Genomic DNA, 22,647 nt, shown 5'->3' with positions numbered 1-22,647 from the left:
AAATTTAGAATAGCACCTGTACTAAAAGTACACAGGCGCTAGATATAAACCCATAGACATTACTAGCAGCCCATAGGAAAAAAAACTAGGAGCTCATAGACAATACTGTGGGCAGGGTCGACTCGCCCGATGGACACGGGGCCTTTTATTCTCTTTCACTCTTCTCCTTCCTTCGGATTCTCTGGTAGTATATGAGCTCGCTAATGCCCAGGATCAGGTGGGGCCATGTTCATGTGGCACCAACACCATGGTGGCACCCCTACTTAGAACCAAGCCATTCACCCAGTGTCTCTGTATTATAACCTGAAGCTGTCATCCCATGATATATACACCTGCTCAGCATGCAACATTTTGAAGGAGACACCACTTAGCAGTGTCCCATTCAAACGGTCCAGCTAGACTCTGCCACCTATCTTTTAATGACAGAGCAGGTTCTGACGGGAACCAGCCTGGAACCCATGTGCACTCACAATTAAAGAGGAAGTAAAGTCTATAGTAAGGCTTACCTGTAGGTACTGTAAAAAAATCCTAAATTTGCACAGTTTAGGAGATATTTACTATATACGCTCCTGACGACATCATCGGCGCATGCACACTGAAAGAAAAGCCCGCTCTTGCTGTTTCTTCAGGACCCATGCCATGACCGGTGGCACCCGCGCACATGTGCGCAGGAGTGAAGTCATCGTGGCGGCCTTGTAGTTTAAAGCTTCCACGCATGCTTCGATTCAGTACGACGCATGCGGGGGATGGCGGTCGGTCGGACGTGTCCGGTGAGTCTGTACAGACGACCGAACACGTCCGACGGATAGATTTCCAGCGGACAGATTGGTTAGCATGCTAACCAATTCTGGTCCGCTGGAAACTGTCCGATCCGCCGGACAATTGTCCGCTCGGGCCTACACACGACCGGATCGATCCGGTCGTGTGTACGGGGCCTAAAGCTTTCAGTGCTGCCGAAATTTGAATGACAATTGCACGGTCATGCAACACTGTACCCAAACAACATTTTTATCACTTTTTAAGACAGATAGAGCTATCTTTTGGTGGTATTTAATGACCGCTGTTTTTTTTTTTTTTTTTTTTTAGAAGGACAGCACTACAAGTGCTGTCCTTAAAACCTGACTGCTGACGCATTTCGCACTGAAACTAGTGCTTAGTCATAGCTGAGCTCTGACTAAGCACTAGTTTCAGTGCGAAACGCATCAGGGTCAGGTTTTATTTTATTTTGCTGTGACTTGTAGTGCTGTCCTTTTAATAAAAGGCTACAATTTGTTCAGAGTGCGGCTGTCCAGAGACAATCTTTGTTCCTGCTTTGCTAAGTGCATTGCCTGCACCTGAGTTGTCTGCAACGAAGGATAATCATCTGGGTTCCCACCTGGAGCGGCTATTCCCTTTTCCCGTGAAATACTGAAAGCTTTTGAGATGTGATGTGATGACCTGTAATTCGAAAACTCCCCCTCGTCCTCAAAGGACAGATTGCTTTCAGGACCCTGGTCCTTAATACTGGCACTGATGACATAGCACTTAAGGGCATTGATGAGGTGGCGCCTTTACAGTTTACCTTTCTCTAATGTTCATGGTGATACCCCACATGTGTGGTGCGAATACCGTTTACATATGTGTGTGCGACTTACGTATGTGCTTGCTTCTGCACACAAGCACGGAGGGATGGAGGCACTTTAAATTTATTTTCTTATTTGTTTGACTTTTTATTTTTTCACTGTCCCTTTAAAAAAAATTAAAATAATAATCCTTGACTCCACTGCTGCCACCTGCCAACCTGGGGTGTGATCAGCACCCCAGAACCAACAGAATGAGCCCACAGCACAGCCAAAGCTGAGACAGAGGCCTAAATTTGAACAAATTAACAAGGTCAGAGTTACCAAACTCTCTGACCCCCTCTAAATTTAACCTAGCACCGGTTCTGGAAAGTAACCAGACGCTACATACATATAGCAGTCTTGACATGGTTAACAAAGAAAAATATCCCACTGTTTATAATCACGCCTTATTTACTCTCTCAGTGACACTGACATTAGTTTGCAGCAGCAACAGATGATGATGAAACCTCACGACATGACATGTCCTCTACTGAGTCACAGTGACGCTCTCTCTCCAATCCGGGTGGTCCCTCCAGTTCAAACAGCACCACTCCCGACTTGCCTTGCTCCCTTCCCACAGACCTGCACACGAGGCTCAGGCTCCCTTGCACCATGACATCACACAACAATCTCAGGTGCTACCTCTGCCAGACCTGCCACCCGAATACACTATATTAGGCACACGGATGGCCCGAGTGTCACAGCCATATTATTAACTGGCAACTTTTTCCTGCCACTGGCATTTACTGTCAGGAGAAAAAAAAAAACATTTTTTTACTGGCTGCCAGTTCCAGGCAGCTCTCCCCTGGTGGTAGTATTATGTGATCTTTGGGCCGCAGTACTGGCGTCCACCAGCAGGGGGTTCCTTGCAGTGTGGGGCCAACATCTTCTCCTGCAATCAGGCATCACTTGAGTCTGATTGCCGGAGATGTGTATAAATACCCGGCAGACACAATCATACTTTGCCTTGGTATCTCTCCTTGTGCCCTGACCCTGAAAAGCTCTGCATCTGTACCTGATCCTGATCCTGTCTGTTATCTGAACCCTGAGCCTTGTACCTGTACCCGTCCCTCCTGTGATCCATCCATTTCACGATCAGGCGTCCGGCTTGAAGACCAATTGCAATAGCAGTGGCAGGACAGGCATACAGGCAGTCACTTCTGGCAGATGGCACAGGCTCCCCTGAGGTGCAGAGTCTAAGTACTAGCTGGTTTTCCCCAGAGCTCTTGATGGTGGAGATGGATTTAGCTGCAAGCTAGTACCAGGTCACGGTCCTCAAGTTTGCCCCACCAGGGTGTGAGCAAGCCGAGGTCTAATAATGGATAAACAGACAAGGATGAAACAGCAGCGTGGTCAGTAAACAAGCCAAGGGATTAATCACGAGTGGCTGCAGGTTGGGATCAAGCAGTAGAGTAGTCAAAGAACAGGCCAAGGGTTAAACACAGGTGGTTGCAGATTGGGATCAGGCAGTAGAGTACTCCAGGAACAGGCCGAGGGTCAAACACGGGTGTTTGCAGGTTGGGATGAGGCAGTAGAGTAGTCCAGGAACAAGCCAAGGGTCAATCACGGGTGGTTGTAGGTACAGATAGCAGCAGGAAAGACAACAGCAAGGCACAATAACCTGACAAAGAGGAAGTGCTGAGACAAGGCTTTTATAGGAAGTCTATGGGAGGAGCAAGGGGTTCAAGGTTCAACAGAAATCAAGACACCAAGCAGAGTAGTCTAATGGATCAGATAGGTTTATCCAGCAGATCAGGCAAGGCACTGTCCAGCATCCCAGATAGCCCAATGGGAAGAGTCAATGACAGACACAGAAGCTGTCCCGGGTTCAAGCCCAGGTCCTGACAATCCATCCTCTCCTTGTCCTGTTGTTTTCCCTTTCCCCAGCTGCTGACCTCCCACTGAAGACCCTGGCCTGGCCCTGTTTATGATTGTGGTTTTCCCCATTACTTGTACATATTTGTCTGTTACTGTTATTATTTGTGGGTTCTGTTTGGTATTGGAGGTGGTTGTATTTATATTATTTCACTTATCTTTAATAAATTATCATATCTCACTTAAACACGTCTGTGTTTCCTCTGTTGAAGTCCACACAGTTCTGGTCTTATCTGATACGTGACAGCCATAGACATTCCCAGGTGCCAGTACAATACTAGAAGCCATATAAATTACTAGGAGTCAGTAGACCAGTGGTTCTTAACCTGGGGGTCGAATGATAAATTTGTCAGGGGTCACTGAACCTTGGGCTGTTCCTGAAGCCTGTACCGCTCACCCAGCAATTTTACAGCCACCCATTCAGTTTTTACGGCATGGCTGGGGGGGCAGAGACTAGAGGTCAGCTGACTGGTGAGGAATGTGAAGTGGGAAGGACTGGAGGAGATCTATCTCTGGATTTTGGTATAGGTGTCACTGCTACGAGACACCACTAAGTCGGAGACACATTGAGTAACACTGCCTGTGATTATAGTTGGCATTTAAAGTCCCCACTACAGTTCTCAGATCAACAGATGATCTTGATCAAGAGCACCTAAGTTGGCTGATCAGAACTCGCACCAGCTTTGCGACTCATCCCACTCATCTTTAGCCATCTTTCTTGTTATTTTCTTTGTTCCTCCCCCTCTTTTCCTCTCCCTTCCCACATGGAAAGGAGAGAAAAGAGGGGGAGGAACAAAGAAAAGAACAAGAAAGACGGCAAAGAACAAGAAAGACGGCTAGAGAGAGGGATTGGGGGTGGGGGAGGGGGGGGGGGTGAGATTAGGATAGAGAGAGATAAAAAGGGAAAGAAAGAAGAACAGAGAGAGAGTGGTATATCCTAAAATGTGCCATAAGGGGGTTTAATACTGTTAGGAGTCCCTACAACTTGTCAATTTTATCAAGGGGTCACGGTACTGGAAAAGTTGAGAACCACTGCAGTAGACAATACTAGAAGCCATAGACATTCCTAGGAGCCATACACTTTCCTAGGAGCCAGTAGACAATACTATGAGCCATAGACATCCCTAGGAGCCATAGACATTCCTAGGAGCCATAGACATTCCAATGAGCCATAGACATTCCAAGGAGCCATAGACATTCCTAGAAGCCGTAGACATTTCTAGGAGCCGTAGACATTCCAAGGAGCCGTAGACATTCCTAGAAGCCGTAGACATTTCTAGAAACCGTAGACATTCCTAGCAGCCGTAGACATTCCTAGAAACCGTAGACTTTCCTTTTTATATCATTTATTTTTATTTTATTTTTTTGGATTCAGTGATTAACAAGTTCGGTTCAGGTTCATGATTACAAAGTAACAATAGTATGTCAAACAACGACCTTGTGCCATGCTGAGAGAGTATACAATTGCGGTTAACCCACAAAAGAAAAAAGAGGAAGAAGAGGAAAAGAAAAGCAAAAAAAAAAAAGAAAACAAAAGAAAGTAAAATAAAAGAGAGCCAACTTCCTTTTACTCTTCCCCCCCTGTGTCTATTCCCTTGTGTCTTCCTCCCCCCCTCACCCCTCCCTCCCCCAATCCTAGGTAGACTTTCCTAGGAGCCATAGACATCCCTAGGAGCCATAGCCATTCCTAGGAGCCATAGACATTCCAAGGAGCCGTAGACATTCCTAGAAGCCGTAGACATTCCTAGGAGCCGTAGACATTCCTAGAAGCCGTAGACATTCCTAGGAGCCACAGAAATTCCTAGGAGCCACAGACATTCCTAGGAGCCACAGACAAAACTAGGAGCCATAGACAATCCTAGGAGCCACAGACATTCCTAGGAGCCACAGACAATACTAGGAGGCATAGAAATTCCTAAGAGCCAGAGACATTCCTAGGAGCCATAGACATTCCTAGGAGCAGGGCCGATCCGCCCTATACGCATACTACGCAAGCTGCGTAGGACCCCGAAACTTATTCGAGGCCCCGCTGGCTGCTGGGAAGCATGGAGTGTCTGTTTGATAACCGAAACAATGGCCGCCGCCTGGCCGGCGACGCGTTTGTCGGAGTTTCCGCCCGCGGTGCTGAATCATGAGTCACTACTAGTATTGTCACACGTCAGTGAATCAGGTGACGTCATGTGAGATGGCCGCCGCTATTACTTATGGGAGTTGTAGTCCACGGCAGCGGCTACGTGCTGAAGCTCCCTGCTCCTGGGGGGTGGAGTCAGTGTCAGTCACAGTCACTCAGGAGAGCAGCGCAGGCGTGCTACAACTCCAATTGCTACGGTAGGATCATATTTTGCCCACCAGATAGTGCCTCTGGAAACTGTAGGTCAGTGAATGTTGTGGGTAAATATGAGTCTATGCATATTTAATGTACTGTTGGGTCACATTTTAATAGCCTATATTGCTCAATGATTATTCTACTGCAGTAGATTAATCAGGATCAGGATCCCTGAATTTTAGTGCGTGTCTGCAAACAACTTCCTGGTCACAGCAGCCTGCTTCTCCATCCCAATCCCCACTATTGGAGAAATGTCCAGTATCACTTTTTTTTTATTATTATTTACAAAAAAAACAACTGATATTGGACATTTTTCCAATAGGCAGGCTGCTGTAACCAGGAAGTTGTTTGCAGGAGAAAAGTGCACTAATATTCAGGGATCCTGATCCTGGCCTGGATTACTGCACAGAAGAACAGAAATCATGTACAAGTACATGCTTGTGGAGCCATACAAAGACAGATTCTTTACTACTTTTCAAGAAAACATATTTACTATTTTATTTGTGGAACTATTATCTTCTCCATAATTATTTTTGAATATTTTTATTATTTTCACTCAGTTTTGATCATTTTTTTTTTTGAACATTTCATTGACCCCTTTGATCATTAGTGTGTCTATACACATTTATATTCACTTGGTTTGTGTCCAATTATAGTGTTTGATACAGTCACTATTTAGCACTTTATCTTTGCTGGATATTAGGCATTTTATGTGTTTATTGCACGAGATCACTTTTTATTATATTTCATTTTTTGTGTACTGTAAACACTGTCAGGTTTTGCTGCATTTTTTTTCACTTCACTATTATTTCTAAAGCCCTGTACACACGATCGGATATCTGATGGAATTTAATCCGATGGATTTTTTCATCGGATATCCGATGAAGCTGACTTTCATCAGTCTTGCCTACACACCATCAGTCAAAGATTCGACCGTGCCAAAACGCGGTGACATAAAACACTACGACGTACTGAGAAAAATGAAGTTCAATGCTTCCGAGCATGCGTCGACTTGATTCTGAGCATGTGTGGATTTTTGACCGATGGACTTCCACACAGACGATCGTTTTTTTCTATCGTGGCCGCGCCGTCGCCGCGACGATGACGCTGCGACGTGCGCGGCCCTGGAAGTTCAATGCTTCCACGCATGCGTCGAATCACTTCGACGCATGCGAGGGATGGCGGCAGATCGGACCTGTCCGGTGAGTCTGTACAGACGACCGAACATGTCCGACGGACAGGCTTCCAGCAGACATATTTCTTAGCATGCTAAGAAACATTTGTCCGCTGGAAACCTGTCCGATCTGCCGGAAAATTGTCCGGTCGGACGTACAGACGACCGAATAGGTCCGCTGAAACTGGTCAGCGGACCAGTTTCAGCGGACATGTTCGGTCGTGTGTACGGGGCCTTATACACACCATCACTTTATGTGATGAAAAAAAACGAAATTTTCTGTGAAGTAAAAAACAACGTTTTTGAAACTTCTATTTTCAAAGACGAAGTTGCCTACACACCATCGTTTTTTCACAATGTTCTAGCAAAGCGAGGTTACGTTCCACCACGTTTTTCCATTGAAGCTCGCTTCATAACTAGCTTCTGGGCATGCGCGGGTGAAAAAACGTTGTTTTAAACAACGTTTTTTGCTACACACGGTCAATTTCTGTGAAGTAAAAAACGACGTTTTGAAAAACGACACATAAAATTGAAGCATGCTTCAATTTTTTTTTGTCGTTTTTCACAAGACATAAAACAACGTTTTCCCCCACACACGGTCATTTAAAGTGACGTTTTTAAAAATGTCGTTTTTTTTCATCACATAAAGTGATGGTGTGTACGCGGCATTAGAGCCGGTTCACACTGGGGCGACACGACTTCCAGAGGCAACTCCAACACGACTTCAGCATGAACCACAGGGCAACTCCAGGCGACTTGGGGCGATTTACAACAGGACTTGAAGTCGCCTCCAGGACAGGGAATGTTAGAAGTGGCCAATCAGAGCTTCTAAGCTCTTTTGACATCATTCTTCTTCCTGTTTCATTTCTTCTTCCCTGTTCCCTGTTTTTCTGTGTCCAAAATTCTCCCTGTGCGTTAAGTAATGTCAGCTGTCATAGCAGCTGGTTTGGCAGTATTGATCTATTGATCAATAAGGATCTATTGATCCTGCCAGGGATATACTGTTGTTAGGGATCCATTGTTGTTGTCAGGGGAACTAGTGTTCCTGTAAGGCCTCGTACACACGAGAGGATCTATCCGCTGGGATTTATCCGCAGATCAGTTCCAGCGGATAGATCCTGTGGTGTGTACATCCCAGCGGATATTTATCCGCGGATATTTTTCGGGCCGATGGATTTCCAGCGGATTAAAATTTCTTAGCATGCTAAGAAATCTATCCGCTGGAATCCTGTCCAGCGGATTGATCCGGTGGTCTGTACAGACTCACCGGATCAATCCGTCCGATCCCCTCCCTCGCATGCGTCGTAATGATTCGACGCATGCGTGGAAGTCTTTACCTTCCAGCGGCGCGCACGTCGCCGCGTCATCATCGCGGCGACGGCGCAACACGTCACCGCGGATGGATTCCGCGCGGATTTCGATCTGATGGGTAGTACAACCATCAGATCAAAATCCGCCAGAGGATTTATCCGCGGGAATGGTCCGGAGGACCGTTTCCAGCGGATAATCCTCTCGTGTGTACGGGGCCTTAGGGATCTACTCTTGTCAGGGATCTATTGTTGTTGTCAGAGGAACTATTGTTCCTGTCAGGGATCTACTGTTGTCAGGGATCTATTGTTGTTGTCAGGGGAACTAGTGTTCCTGTTAGGGATCTACTGTTGTTTTAAGGGGATCTATTGTTGTCAAGGGAACTGGTGTTCCTGTTAGGGATCTACTGCTGTGAGGGATCTATTGTTGTCACATGAACTATTGTTCCTGTCAGGGATCTACTGTTGTTATAAGGTGATCTATTGGTACTGTCAGTTATCTATTGTTGACAGGGGATCTATTGTTCCTGTAAGGGATCTACTGTTGTCAGGGGATCTATTGTTCCTAACAGGGAACTATTGTTGTTGTCAGGGGATCTATTGATCCTGCCAGGGATATACTGTTGTTAGGGATCTATTGTTGTTGTCAGGGGAACTAGTGTTCCTGTTAGGGATCTACTGTTGTCAGGGATCTATTGTTGTTGTCAGGGGATCTAGTGTTTCTATTAGGGATCTACTGTTGTTTTAAGGGGATCTATTGTTGCCAGGGGAACTGGTGTTCCTGTTAGGGATCTACTGTTGTGAGGGATCTATTGTTGTCACATGAACTATTGTTCCTGTCAGGGATCTACTGTTGTCAGGGATCTATTGTTGTTGTCACAGGAACTATTGTTCCTGTCAGGGATCTACTGTTGTCAGGGATCTATTGTTGTTGTCAGGGGAACTAGTGTTCCTGTTAGGGATCTACTGTTGTCAGGGATCTACTGGGATCTACTGCTTGTCTTGGTAAAAAGTTCTATACAAAACTGTTAGTACCACAAATGGCCAGAAGGGGTAGTCTTTGGAGGTGGGTAGGGGTTGGAAATAAGGCATGGTGCTCAGAGCTGGGTAGGGATGTAGACAAGGGGGAGTTCATGCACCCATTCTCTGTGAAAACAAGACTCTTAGGCTCCATTCACATCTCCGCGACAAGCAACGCCGCGTATTTTGCCGCGGATAGTGTATCTTTTTTTTTTTTTCAAATTCTTCCCATTGCTGTCAATGGGCGAACGCCAATGTCGCCTGAAAAAAAGGGTCCGGGACTTTTTTTCAGGCGACAGGCGTACGGCGTCTATGAGATGTGAACCATCTCCATAGACAGCAATGGGAATTTCCCCCTCTAGCGGCACAAGTGTCCGGCGTCGGGCGTTTTGTCGCCGAGATGTGAATGGAGGCTTAGTGATATTTGTTTACCCACATTTAGCGCGAATGACACTATTACACTAATGTTTACAACATCCATGACAAAATGAAGCAAGGATTGTATTGGGAGCACTGAAGTGTCAGGTATGACTGTGTGGCAATGGCAAATGGTTTACATAGCTCACAGCATCACAGGTCAGGTAGAGGGCCCCTTAGCAGAATTTCGCTTAGGGCCCCAGGGAGGTTAGGATCGCCACAGACAATACTAAGAGCCAAAGACTATACTACAAGCCATAGACATTCCTAGGAGCCAGAGACATTCCTAGGAGCCACGGACAATACTAGGAGCCATAGACAATATTACGAGCCACAGACATTCCTAGGAGCCACAGACAATACTAGGAGCCATAGACTATACTACAAGCCATAGACAATACTACGAGCCACAGACATTCCTAGGAGCCAGAGACATTCCTAGGGGCCACGGACAATACTACGAGCCACAGACATTCCTAGGAGCCAGAGACATTCCTAGGAGCCAGAGACATTCCTAAGAGCCAGAGACATTCCTAAGAGCCAGAGACATTCCTAAGAGCCAGAGACATTCCTAAGAGCCAGAGACATTCCTAAGAGCCAGAGACATTCCTAGGAGCCACGGACATTCCTAGGAGCCAGAGACATTCATAGGAGCCAGAGACATTCATAGGAGCCAGAGACATTCCTAGGAGCCAGAGACATTCATAGGAGCCACGGACATTCCTAGGAGCCACGGACATTCCTAGGAGCCAGAGACATTCATAGGAGCCAGAGACATTCCTAGGAGCCAGAGACATTCCTAGGAGCCACGCACATTCCTAGGAGCCAGAGACATTCCTAGGAGCCAGACCCATTCCTAAGAGCCAGAGACATTCCTAAGAGCCAGAGACATTCCTAGGAGCCAGAGACATTCCTAGGAGCTACAGACAATACTAAGAGCCAGAGACATTCCTAAGAGCCAGAGACATTCCTAAGAGCCAGAGACATTCCTAGGAGCCACGGACATTCCTAGGAGCCACGGACATTCCTAGGAGCCAGAGACATTCCTAGGAGCCAGAGACATTCCTAGGAGCCAGAGACATTCCTAGGAGCCACGGACATTCCTAGGAGCCAGAGACATTCCTAGGAGCCACGGACATTCCTAGGAGCCACGGACATTCCTAGGAGCCAGAGACATTCCTAGGAGCCAGACCCATTCCTAAGAGCCAGAGACATTCCTAAGAGCCAGAGACATTCCTAGGAGCCAGAGACATTCCTAGGAGCTACAGACAATACTAAGAGCCAGAGACATTCCTAAGAGCCAGAGACATTCCTAAGAGCCAGAGACATTCCTAGGAGCCACGGACATTCCTAGGAGCCACGGACATTCCTAGGAGCCAGAGACATTCTTAGGAGCCAGAGACATTCCTAGGAGCCAGAGACATTCCTAGGAGCCACGGACATTCCTAGGAGCCACGGACATTCCTAGGAGCCAGAGACATTCCTAGGAGCCAGAGACATTCCTAGGAGCCAGAGACATTTCTAGGAGCCACGGACATTCCTAGGAGCCAGAGACATTCCTAGGAGCCAGAGACATTCCTAGGAGCCACGGACATTCCTAGGAGCCAGAGACATTCCTAGGAGCCAGAGACATTTCTAGGAGCCACGGACATTCCTAGGAGCCAGAGACATTCCTAGGAGCCAGAGACATTCCTAGGAGCCACGGACAATACTAAGAGCCAAAGACAATACTAGGAGCCAGTGACTATACTAGGAGCCACAGACATTCCTAGGACCCACAGACAATACTAGGAGCCAAAGACAATACTAGGAGCCACAGACATTCCTAGGAGCCACAGACAATACTAGGAGCCATAGACAATACTAGGTGCCAAAGACAATACTAGGAGCCAAAGACAATACTAGGAGCCATAGACTATACTAGGAGCCATAGACTATACTACAAGCCACAGACAATACTACGAGACACAGACATTCCGAATCCTAGGAGGCATAGACATTAGACACCCTGTGTAGAACAGGATGACATAACACAGCTGTACGGATCTGCATATAGAGGCGGGGTTTGCAAGTGAATGTTACGTATTGGAAGGGTGTGGCCAAGCGGCACAACTACCGTTCCTCCAATCAGACATCTCGGGGCTCACTTGTGGGGACTCTCTATAAAAAGTGCGCGATGGGGGAGAAACGGATCAGTAGTGAGTCCCGTGAACGGTGTGAGGGAAGTTTTTAGTTGGTGGTGATGGCGCCGCCTCGGAATAGGTAACGGAAAGAAGTTTAGTGTGCATTATGGAAGACACCATCGTTATATCAGACGACGAGGGGGAAGAACCGCGGGGGGCATGGCTTCTGTCACAAAGTCCGGACTGTGTGAGTAGTACCTTACATGGGAGCGGGGTCACGTGCTCCTGTCACATTGTGTGTGTGTATAGGCTGTGGAGGGGAGGTCGGCCGAGCGGGGTATAGAGTGAGGAGGTAGGAAGTTAGCAGCACTATCAGAGATGTGAGACTGGGGGAGAAGTGCTTGCCGTGTTTACTAATAACACGAGTCGTATGTTATAGGATATGAGGATCTGTACACCTGACAGAGACCTGACCAGAGGTTCCTCACTGCTTCCCGCTCATCTCTCTGACTAATCCTCCCCCCTTCTGGCTGCTTTCACTTTCATTTCTTTGCTCTGTCTGTCCTGTCCATCCTATTTAATTTGTTCCATGCCAATTTTGTGTCAAATGAAGAGGTTATGAAAATTCTCATATGACAGAACAAAAATTTGAAAGAGATTTCTTGTAATGTATTTTTCAAATGACAACTGTACTAATTAAACGCAAGTCGTACGATCTGGTATGATATGAGAATTTTTCTTTTTTTTGTGCTTGTCCCATGGGATAATATTGGATGAGCTGTTGTGCTTGGCTCTTGAAAGGTGTGTACTAACCATCAGATTATCGTACGATCGCTTCAAAAGTGGTATTCAAGGTTTCCCTTCATTTACTGTCTTCTAGCTAAAACAGGAAGGCCTTTCACACAGGATGGATCTGTCTCAATAACATCTGCCTGCTCAGTGGTCTCTCACAGGTTTGTGTCTGCTTCACTATGCAGAGCAGACAAGGACAGAGCCTGCGCTCCTCTATGGGGCAGTCCATTTCCATCTGACTGTCATCTGATCAACCCACTGGACAGCTGGCGAAAGTATCGCTATACATCTGTTTTTTTAGCAGATTTAGTTGGATCTGATGCCCAGCGGACTCATGTCTGCTGATGTTGCCGCCCCATAGAGGATAATGGGTGGCCCGATCAGGTGTACCTGAAAAATGGACAGATGGATCGGATCAGTCCGCTGGTGTCAAAGGGAGCAAAAATTAGGGAATCCCAGGTTTTTGCTAGAGCAGTGTCCCCATTGTAGTAGTATTCTCCTAGTCCTGTTTTGGGCACAACCCAAAATTCCAGATTTTTATTTTTCGCTTTGATGGTCAACAGGAAAGTCTGGATTCACACCTGTGCATTTTGCAGATTTTCACTATAGAACGTGTTCCATGGTAAATGGACTGCTGTGCAAATCTGCAAAAAGCACTAAAAAAAATAGGTGTGAATCTCCCTGATGCGGCAAAGTCAGCGGTAACAGGTGTTTTAAGCCTCCCCCCCAAAAAAATCTTTAGTCATATTCTTAGAATTTTTAGGCGTGTGTGTGTTTTAAAAACTCTCTCGGTGTCTCTTTCTCTCTTTCTCTCTTTCTCTCTTTCTCTCTTTCTCTCTTTCTCTCTTTCTCTCTTTCTCTCTTTCTCTCTTTCTCTCTTTCTCTCTTTCTCTCTTTCTCTCTTTCTCTCTTTCTCTCTTTCTCTCTTTCTCTCTTTCTCTCTTTCTCTCTTTCTCTCTTTCTCTCTTTTTTTCTCTCTCTTTCTCTCTTTCTCTCTTTCTCTCTTTTTTTCTCTCTCTTTCTCTTTTTCTCTCTCTTTCTCTCTCTCTTTCTCTCTCTCTCTCCCCTTCAATTCAAATAAGCTTTATTGGCAGGACCAAATACAAGTTAGCATTGCCAAAGAAAGGGGAAGGGGGTAATATAAAGGGGAAAGGACATAAGTCTGTGAAAGTCCTCAGTTTCTCATGTCCCTCTCAGTAGGTGACACGCTGTCACATATTGGGCAGCTATCTTCGCCATTGGCTCCTCTTCTCCCAGTAGAATTTGGAGTTTCCTCTTCTCTTCTGTAGAGTTGAAGTCCGGGATGAGAGTGGAGAGTCTCTGGAAGTGAGTGTCCCTCACTGATGAATACTTAGGGCAATGTAGCAGGAAGTGTTCCTCATCTTCCGGGACCCCCTGGTCACATTGCTGGCACAGTCTCCTCTCCCTGGGCTTGTAGGTCTGTCTGTGCCGTCCTAATTCCATTTCCAGGCTGTGGGCGCTCAGTCTGTACAGGCTCATTGTCTGTCTTTCTTTGGGGTCTTGTAGCACCTCCAGGTACGGGGCCAGTTTGTATTCTCTCTGCAGTGACTGGTAAATCAATAGTTTTTTGGAGTTTGTTATTGCGTGTCTCCATTCTCCAACATGTTTTTCTTTGGAGTTATAAGTTATGATTTTTATTTGAGATTTTGTCAGGCTGCATTGTTGAGAGTTTTGGGGAGACAAGGTGTTGATAAGTTGTTGCAGGCCACACGGCTTGGACTGGTTCTTACTGTCCAGTAAGGCTTGATGGTGGTAGGAGTTGGGACTGCTGTTTTGTAGGTGGTCCCAGTATGATGGCGCCCTCTTCTGTACTGCGAGGAGTAAGGGAAATCTGCCCAACTCGGACCGGCAAGCACTGTTGGAGGTGCTCCGATGAACTTGGAGGAGGTGCTTGCAAAATTCCAGATGGAATATTTCGGTTGGGCTGGGGTCCCATTTGGATTGGTCTGGGTAGGTGACAGGACCCCAAACTTCGCTGCCATAAAGAAGGATTGGGGCGATGACGCTATCAAATATTCTGAGCCAGACTCTCACGGGTGGTTTTAGGTGGTACAGCCGTCTCCTGATGGCATAGTAGGCTCTGCATGCCTTGTCTTTTAGTGCCTCTATGGCTGGCTTGAAGCTTCCTGATTGGGTAATGTCTAGGCCGAGGTATGTGTAGCTGTTAGTTTCATCCACAGTGCAGTTGTTTATTGTGAAGGAAGGGCTCTTTGTTTGATTTGTATTTTTTCTTTTGGAACACCATGGTTTTTGTTTTGCTGGAGTTGATTGGTAGTGCCCATGTGGCGCTGTATTTCTCCAGAACTCTCTCTCTCTCTCTCTCTCTCTCTCTCTGTCTCTCTGTCTCTCTGTCTCTCTGTCTCTCTGTCTCTCTGTCTCTCTGTCTCTCTGTCTCTCTGTCTCTCTGTCTCTCTGTCTCTCTGTCTCTCTGTCTCTCTGTCTCTCTGTCTCTCTGTCTCTCTGTCTCTCTGTCTCTCTGTCTCTCTGTCTCTCTGTCTCTCTGTCTCTCTGTCTCTCTGTCTCTCTCTGTCTCTCTCTGTCTCTCTCTCTCTCTCTCTCTCTCTCTCTCTCTCTCTCGCAGTCTCTCTCTCTCTCGCGCAGTCTCTCTCTCTCGCAGTCTCTCTCTCTCTCTCTCTCTCTCTCTCTCTCTCTCTCTCTCTCTCTCTCTCTCTCTCTCTCTCTCGCTCGCTCGCAGTCTCTCTCTCGCTCGCTCGCAGTGTCTCTCTCGCTCTCTGTCTCTCTCTCTCTCTCTCTCGCGGTCTCTCTCGTCACAGCAGCGCTGCCATTGGCTCTCACTGCTGTCAATCAAACTCAGCCATCAGGAGAGAGGGGGCAGGGCCGAACGGCAGCTTGTGTCGGAATAGATACACAGAGCTGCAGCTTATCTAGGGTGCCCCCATAACAAACTGCTTGCTGTAGGGGCCAGGGACCCAAAAGGACGATCTGGACTGCTCTATGCAAAATCAATGGCACAGACGAGGCAAGTATAACATGTTTGTTTATACAGTGAGTGGATCGCGCTAACCTTAAAAATTATAGATCAAAATATGTAGCCTATTTAGGTGCAGAAAACCAAAATGCTGTCCTCTGCTCCCCTATGGTGAAATAACACTAGGCTTTTACATACGTGCTTAGAGCCGGTTCACACTGGGGCGACTTGCGATCCGACTTCATGACGCCTCAAGTCGTCCCAAGTCGCGCTGTAGAGAAAAACAATGCAAGTGAATGGAAGCGGTGTTAATACACACGACTCAAGGCGATCCGACTTCAGAAAAGGTTCCTGTACTACTTCAATCCGACTTGTAGGCGATTTGTACCCATTGATTTCAATGGAAGTCGCCTCAGAAGTCGGATCACTGTCTTAACTGAAGCTACTTTCTAGGAAGATAACATACATTTCTCAGGCAAATCCCTCCCTCCCCCTCCCAGAGCTGATGGTTGTTTTATTGGCCACTGGAATGTCTCCTGTCCTGGAGACGACTTCAAGTCGTGTTGTAAATCTCCCCAGATCGCCCTGTGGTTCACATTCAAGTCATGTTGGAATCGCTGGAAGTCGCGCTGGAAGTCGGATCGCCCCAGTGTGAACCGGCTCTGTTGATCCTAAAAAATGCATATATTAGACAAACAAAACCCCTATAATATAACAAATCATTTACAAAATAAAGTGCTCACCACCAATTATGCTGTGCCTCCAAGTAGCTCCTCGACTTATACCAATGTAAATCTAGACATTATATTCCAATGTCCAAATGAATGACCAAAAACATGTGAAAAAAATAGAGAAAACCAAGAAAAAGAACGAGAAACAATCCCTTTCTCTGTTGAATAGTCCCAGTGAGTGATCAGACTTTTCCAGAAAAACTTTGCATTCCTCATGTGTAAATTACAGGTGCAGCTGTTTTCACCATTTCCGTGATTATCCCACCACCTTCTGCAATGGCCACTCACCAGATACAGCTTTATTTGCGCCTTCGGTTCATTAGTCTGGATAACAATCCTATGTGATCAAGCTGCTTTCCCCAGGTAAACAAATTATTATGGCTTTTCTTCTGTTAATACTCACAATAAATAGATGGCCATCATAGTGTAGTAAAACAGACTATTGTATGCAGGGTAAAATAAAGTGCGTGTGCCCCTGCTCATTCCTCTGTCAGTGTACCCTGCAGGCCTTTCTTACAATTGGCAGAGTGACGCGTGATACCTCTCACACGCACTTTACACGGCTGGAGAAGCTGGATGTCAGTGATCTGACGATATGGTTCCGGCTATCGAGATGGTTCCTCTAAGGACTGCGCAATCCTTGCCAACGGAAATCACCGAACCTACAGGGCATAGAATTTGAGGTAAGTGGCCAGTCGGCCTCACGTCCTCGCTTCGCTCGGACTGCTCGCTCGGCCTCCTGGCTCTTTTTTTAACATCCTCCAATCCACGGGGATGTTGAGGAATGAGCCTGGATGCCGGCCGAGGTTCGGAGATTTCTGTCGGTAAGGATTGCGCCTGCGCAGTCCTTACAGGAACCATCTCGATAGGGGAACCATACCGACAAGTCACCGGCATAAAGGCACAGGAACATGAGTGCAATAGTCTTTCTGTTTTTAATCCACTTTATTTTGTAAATGATTTGTTATATTATAGGGGTTTTGTTTGTTTAATATATGCATTTGGGTGGAACTTCACTTTAACCTTTCAATTAATCGTTTGTTCGACAGAAAATTTCCAAACTTGGCCTTCATTTTTTCCACTCAAAAATGTCACAGCAATGATCGATTCTGTGCCCATAAACTGACCGTCTAAATGACCAGATTTTGCCCGTTTTTTTTTTTTTTTTTGTATAGTGTATGGCCAGCATAATTCTCGGAGTGTATTTGAGATTTTGCTCCCTTACCATATAGTTAGTTATTTATATTTTCCACTGCATATAGACATTTACCCCCTTCCTGACCAGGCCATTTTTTTGCGATAAGGCACTGTGTCGCTTTAACTGATAATGGTGCAGTTGTCCGACTCTGTACCCAACAAAATTCACATTCTACTTTATTTTTTTCTCAAAAATATATATATATTTTTTTTGGTGGTATTTGATCACCACTGCGGCTAATTTTACGCTTTAAAAGGGACATTTTCTCTAGTCGTCTTCCAGGACAGCCTCTTGAGACCTTGGGCTCCTCCCTCCGGGACAGGAAACGCGTACATCCTTTTCTTTAAAGGGCAGTCCTCCAGGTCTCCTCCTCAGTTATTTGTGTTTCCTGCCAGAAGGGAAGGAGCACGTTAAGGGACTAGAGAATGCTGGACTTCCCTCTCTGCCTTGGTACCCCTCTGTTCCTGGTCGGAAGAGGAGGTCACCAAGTTCCTGCTGCTGTGCTTTACGCTCGGGGAGAGCGGGGACCCTTGGGGCTTAAAATCCTCCCCCCTATCCCCAGTACCTGGACCTCGGTCGCATGGATTTTCCACAGCAGGGGACTCAGTATGGCGGCGGCGAGTGACGCTGGCTTAGCCATGCCGCTCGGCACTTACTTCCTTCCGGAGCGGCGCTGAGGGGCGGGGTGGATTCGTTCCTCGGGCGGAAGTGAAATCGTCCTCCCCAAGAATCTTCACCAAAGTGCTGGCAGAAGCCTTGGCGCACCTGAGAACACGGAATATCACAGTGATTCCATACTTGGACGACCTCTTATTCTTAGCCCCATCAGGTCCCCAACTAGAGAGCGACCTAAGGGTGGCCCTGTCCTTCCTGAGCTCCTTAGGGTGGTTAGTCAACAAGGACAAATCACAACTGGTACCTTCCCAAGAAGTCATGTATTTGGGATACAGAATTTCCTCTGTGGAAAGAAAGACCTTTCTTCCACTGGAAAAATTCCACAAATTGGAACAAGCAATTGCACAGCTTCAAACGAATTTAGAAGCCAGCATCAGGGAGGTGATGAGAGTCTTGGGACTCATGTCAGCCTGTTTCCCAGCGGTGCCCTGGGCCCGGTTCCACCTACGCCCCGTACAGGGGCTTATGCTCAAACACTGGAATGGCAGGAAGGAGGGATTGGACCTTCCAATGCCTATCCCAGACAGAATCAAAAGAGATCTGTGGTGGTGGCGGTCCAAAAAGAACCTAGAGGGAGGGCTCTCATGGCAACCCCCAACTGCCCTGGTGCTGACCACCGACGCCAGCGGAAAGGGTTGGGGAGCCCACTTAGAGGAGACTTGGACCCAGGGACAATGGTCCTCTTCAGAAGTCCTAAAGTCATCAAACCAAAAGGAGCTGTTGGCCGTCCTAAGAGCCATACAGACTTTCGGGAGTCGCCTAGTAGGACAACACCTACAAGTAAGAACAGACAATGCGTCTACGGTAGCCTACCTAAGCAAACAAGGGGGCACAAGAAGTCCAGCCCTTCAGGCCACGGCGACACAAATTCTAAGCTGGGCAGAGAAGAATTCGATATACCTTTCGGCAGTCCACTTGAAAGTATCTCTAAATACCCTGGCCGACTTTCTCAGCAGACAGTCAGTAAATCAGGACGAGTGGTGTCTGAACCAGGTTGTGTTCGAGCAAATGGTGTCTCTCTGGGGATTACCAGAAGTGGACCTATTCGCAGCAGAAGGGAACAAGAAAGTTCCAGTGTTCTTCTCTATCCACCATCAGGACAGGTCAAAGGGCATAGATGCCTTCGCACATCCCTGGCATTTCAACCTAGCATATGCCTTTCCCCCAGTGAGATTAATTCCCAGGGTAATTCAGAAGTTTATCAGGGAATGCACGGACCTGATTCTGGTCACGCCGTTTTGGCCAAAGCGGCCTTGGTTCACCAGCCTAAAGAGACTGGCTCTATATCCACCTTGGTCACTTCCGGAAAGAGAGGACCTACTGTCTATAGGTCCGGTTCTTCACCCTCGGATAAAGAGCATGAAATTAACTGTTTGGTTTCTGAGGAACAACTCTTAAAAGCCCGTGGCTTTTCAGATAGGGTAGTGAAAACTCTACTGGAATGCCGCAAACCAGTGACAAGGGCTATCTACTCCAAGATCTGGAAAAAGTTAAATTCCTGGAGGTTGGAGCAAGGGTCTTTCCAAACTAACATTCCAGCAGTACTGGACTTTCTGCAAGCTGGGGTAGAACTGGGCTTATCCATAAGCACCCTCAAGGTACAGGCTGCGGCCTTAAGCATTTTTTTGGAGACTCCCCTTCAGCAAGATCGCTTTGTTAAATTTTTTTTCAAAAGCCTAGCAAGATCCAAGCCCGTTAGGGTTAAAGCATGCCCTACGTGGGATCTCTCGCTGGTACTAAAAGCTCTCACCAACAAACCGTTTGAGCCGCTGGAGGAATCTTCTCTGAAGCATGTGACATTAAAGACAGCATTTCTAGTCGCCATAACCTCGGCTAGGAGAGTTGGTGATCTTCAGGCCCTCTCTATTAGAGAGCCCTTCCTGAAGGTTTTTGATGATAGGGTCATTCTTAGGACGGACCCAAATTTTTTGCCAAAAGTGGCATCGACCTTCCACAGAACTCAGGATATTATCCTACCAACTCTGCATTCCTCGTCAGAGAATGATGAGGGGGAATTGTTGTCCCTACTGGACGTTAAAAGAAATATTTTATTTAGAGGCCACTAAGCAGTTTAGACTTAGTGATTCCCTTTTTGTTAATTTTTCTGGTACCCGTAAAGGTTACGGGACCTCTAAATCCTCTATAGCCAGATGGCTGAGGATGTTAATTACTGAGGCTTATCAGGTAGGGGGTAAAGAACCACCGATTGTCAAAGCCCACTCTACCCGGGCAGTTGCAGTTTCTTGGGCAGAGAGAGCCGGAGCTTCCCCGGAAGAGATCTGTAAGGCGGCAGCCTGGACATCTTATTCAACCTTTGCAAGACATTATCGGTTGGACCTTATGTCAGATAAAGATCAGGCCTTCGGACGAAGGGTCCTACAGACAGTGGTCCCACCCTAAAAAAGAGTAAGTTTCTTGCTTATCTCAAGAGGCTGTCCTGGAAGACGACTAGAGAAAAACCAGAGTTAGGCTTACCGGTAACTCTGTTTCTAGGAGTCTTCCAGGACAGCCGGAGTTTTTCCCACCCGGTGTCAATGTAGGAACTGGTAGTGTGGTAATGATCTAACGATGTGTAGATTGTGTCTTTCAGAGTCTTCTGTTATTTCTCGGGCAAACTGAGGAGGAGGACTGCCCTTTAAAGAAAAGGGTGTACGTGTTTCCTGTCCCGGAGGGAGGAGCCCAAGGTCTCAAGAGGCTGTCCTGGAAGACTCCTAGAAACAGAGTTACCGGTAAGCCTAACTCCGTTTTTTTTTTATATATCTTACTCTTTGCTATAATATCGCCAATAAAATAAAAAAAAAATTCTCTTTCATCCAGGGATTCCTTTCACCTCATGAAGACTCATGAACCGCTCCTTAGGCCTCGTATAGACGACCGGATCTATCCGCTGGGATTGATCCGCGGATCAGTTCCAGCAGATAGATCCGGTCGTGTGTACGTCCGAGCGGACATTTCCCGGCGGATAAAAATCCAGCCGACGGATTCCCAGCGGATAAAAATTCCTTAGCATGCTAAGAAATCTATCCGCTGGAATCCAGTCCAGCGGACTGATCCGGTCGTCTGTACAGACTCACCGGATCAGTCCGTCCGCTCCCCTCCCTCGACGCATGATTCGACGCATGCGTGAAAGTATTTACCTTCCAGTGTCGCACGCGTCATCGTGACGGCGCGACACGTCCCCGCAGATGTATTCTGTGCGGCTTTCGATCTGATGGTGTGTACAGCCATCAGATCCAAATCCGCCAGAGGATTTATCCGCTGGAAACGGTCCGGTGGACCGTTTCCAGCGGATATCCTCTCGTGTGTACGGGGCCTTAGTGTTCCCCAGCTGCCCACACGTGGGCCATGGGATCTCTCCCTCTCCTGGGAGATGCACTTCTGGGATTGTAAGGCATTGCTTTAACTACTTGCCGACCGACCGCCATCATTCTACGGCGGCAGGTTGGCTCTCCTGGGCGAGCGCACGTAGTATAATGTCGGCTCTCTGAGCGGCCACTAGGGGCGCGTGCGCGCCGCTGGAGGCGCTCGCCCCCGACTCCCGTGCGTGTGCCCGGCGGGCGCGATCGCCGCCGGGCACACGCGATCGCTCGTTAAAGAGCGGGGACCGGGAGCTGTGTGTGTAAACACACAGCTCTCGGTCCTGTCAGCGGGGGAAATGCTGATCTTCTGTTCATACAATGTATGAACAGAGGATCAGTGATTCCCGTAGTGAGGTCACCTCCCCCACAGTAAGAACACACCCAGGGACATACTTAACCCCTTCCCCCGCCCCCTAGTGTTAACCCCTTCACTGCCAGTGGCATTTTTATAGTAATCCAATGCATTTTTATAGCACTGATCGCTATAAAAATGCCACTGGTCCCAAAAATGTGTCAAAAGTGTCCGAAGTGTCTGCCATAATGTCGCAGTACCGAAAAAAAATCGCTGATCGCCGCCATTAGTAGTAAAAAAAATATATTAATAAAAATGACATAAAAATACCCCCTATTTTGTAAACGCTATAACTTTTGCGCAAACCAATCAATAAACGCTTATTGCGTTTTTCGTAAAAAAAATAAAAAAAATACGTAGAATACGTATCGGCCTAAACTGAGAATTTTTTTTTTATATATATTTTTGGGGGATATTTATTACAGCAAAAAAATATTCATTTTTTTCAAAATTGTCGCTCTATTTTTGTTTATAGCGCAAAAAATAAAAACCGCAAAAGTGATCAAATACCACCAAAACAAAGCTCTTTGTGGGGAAAAAAAGGACGCCAATTTTGTTTGGGAGCCACGTCGCACGACCGCGCAATTGTCAGTTAAAGCGACGCAGTCCCGAATCGCAAAAAGTGCTCTGTCTTTGACCAGCAATATGGTCCGGGGGGTAAGTGGTTAAACTTAAAGCAGAGGTCCACTCACATTATTAGTATTTTTTTTTTATTTTTTTAAAAGCCAGCAGCTACAAATGCTACAG

At 46.9% G+C, this 22,647-nt stretch overlaps 1 protein-coding gene across 3 annotated transcripts in view; it reads left to right on the top strand.

Moving 5' to 3' along the window:
* Positions 1-11,827: 11,827 nt before the first annotated feature.
* The window catches only part of SIMC1 (SUMO interacting motifs containing 1), a 126,709-nt gene continuing 115,889 nt past the window's right edge, over positions 11,828-22,647 (top strand). The window contains exon 1 of one of the 3 annotated variants that reach the window (XR_005747941.1): positions 11,828-12,090. Coding sequence is in view for 2 of the 3 variants with exons in the window: in XM_040344468.1 (XP_040200402.1) it covers positions 12,010-12,090 (81 nt within the window). In the remaining variant the exon portion in view is untranslated. The remainder of the gene's footprint in view (positions 12,091-22,647) is intronic. The other 2 variants (XM_040344468.1, XM_040344467.1) reach the window with 2 other exon arrangements.

The sequence above is a fragment of the Rana temporaria genome, chromosome 3 (assembly GCF_905171775.1).
Source record: "Rana temporaria chromosome 3, aRanTem1.1, whole genome shotgun sequence".
Taxonomy (NCBI): domain Eukaryota; kingdom Metazoa; phylum Chordata; class Amphibia; order Anura; family Ranidae; genus Rana; species Rana temporaria.
The sequence above is the reverse complement of the archived record's forward strand: the minus strand, read 5'-3'. Positions and strand labels throughout refer to the sequence as shown.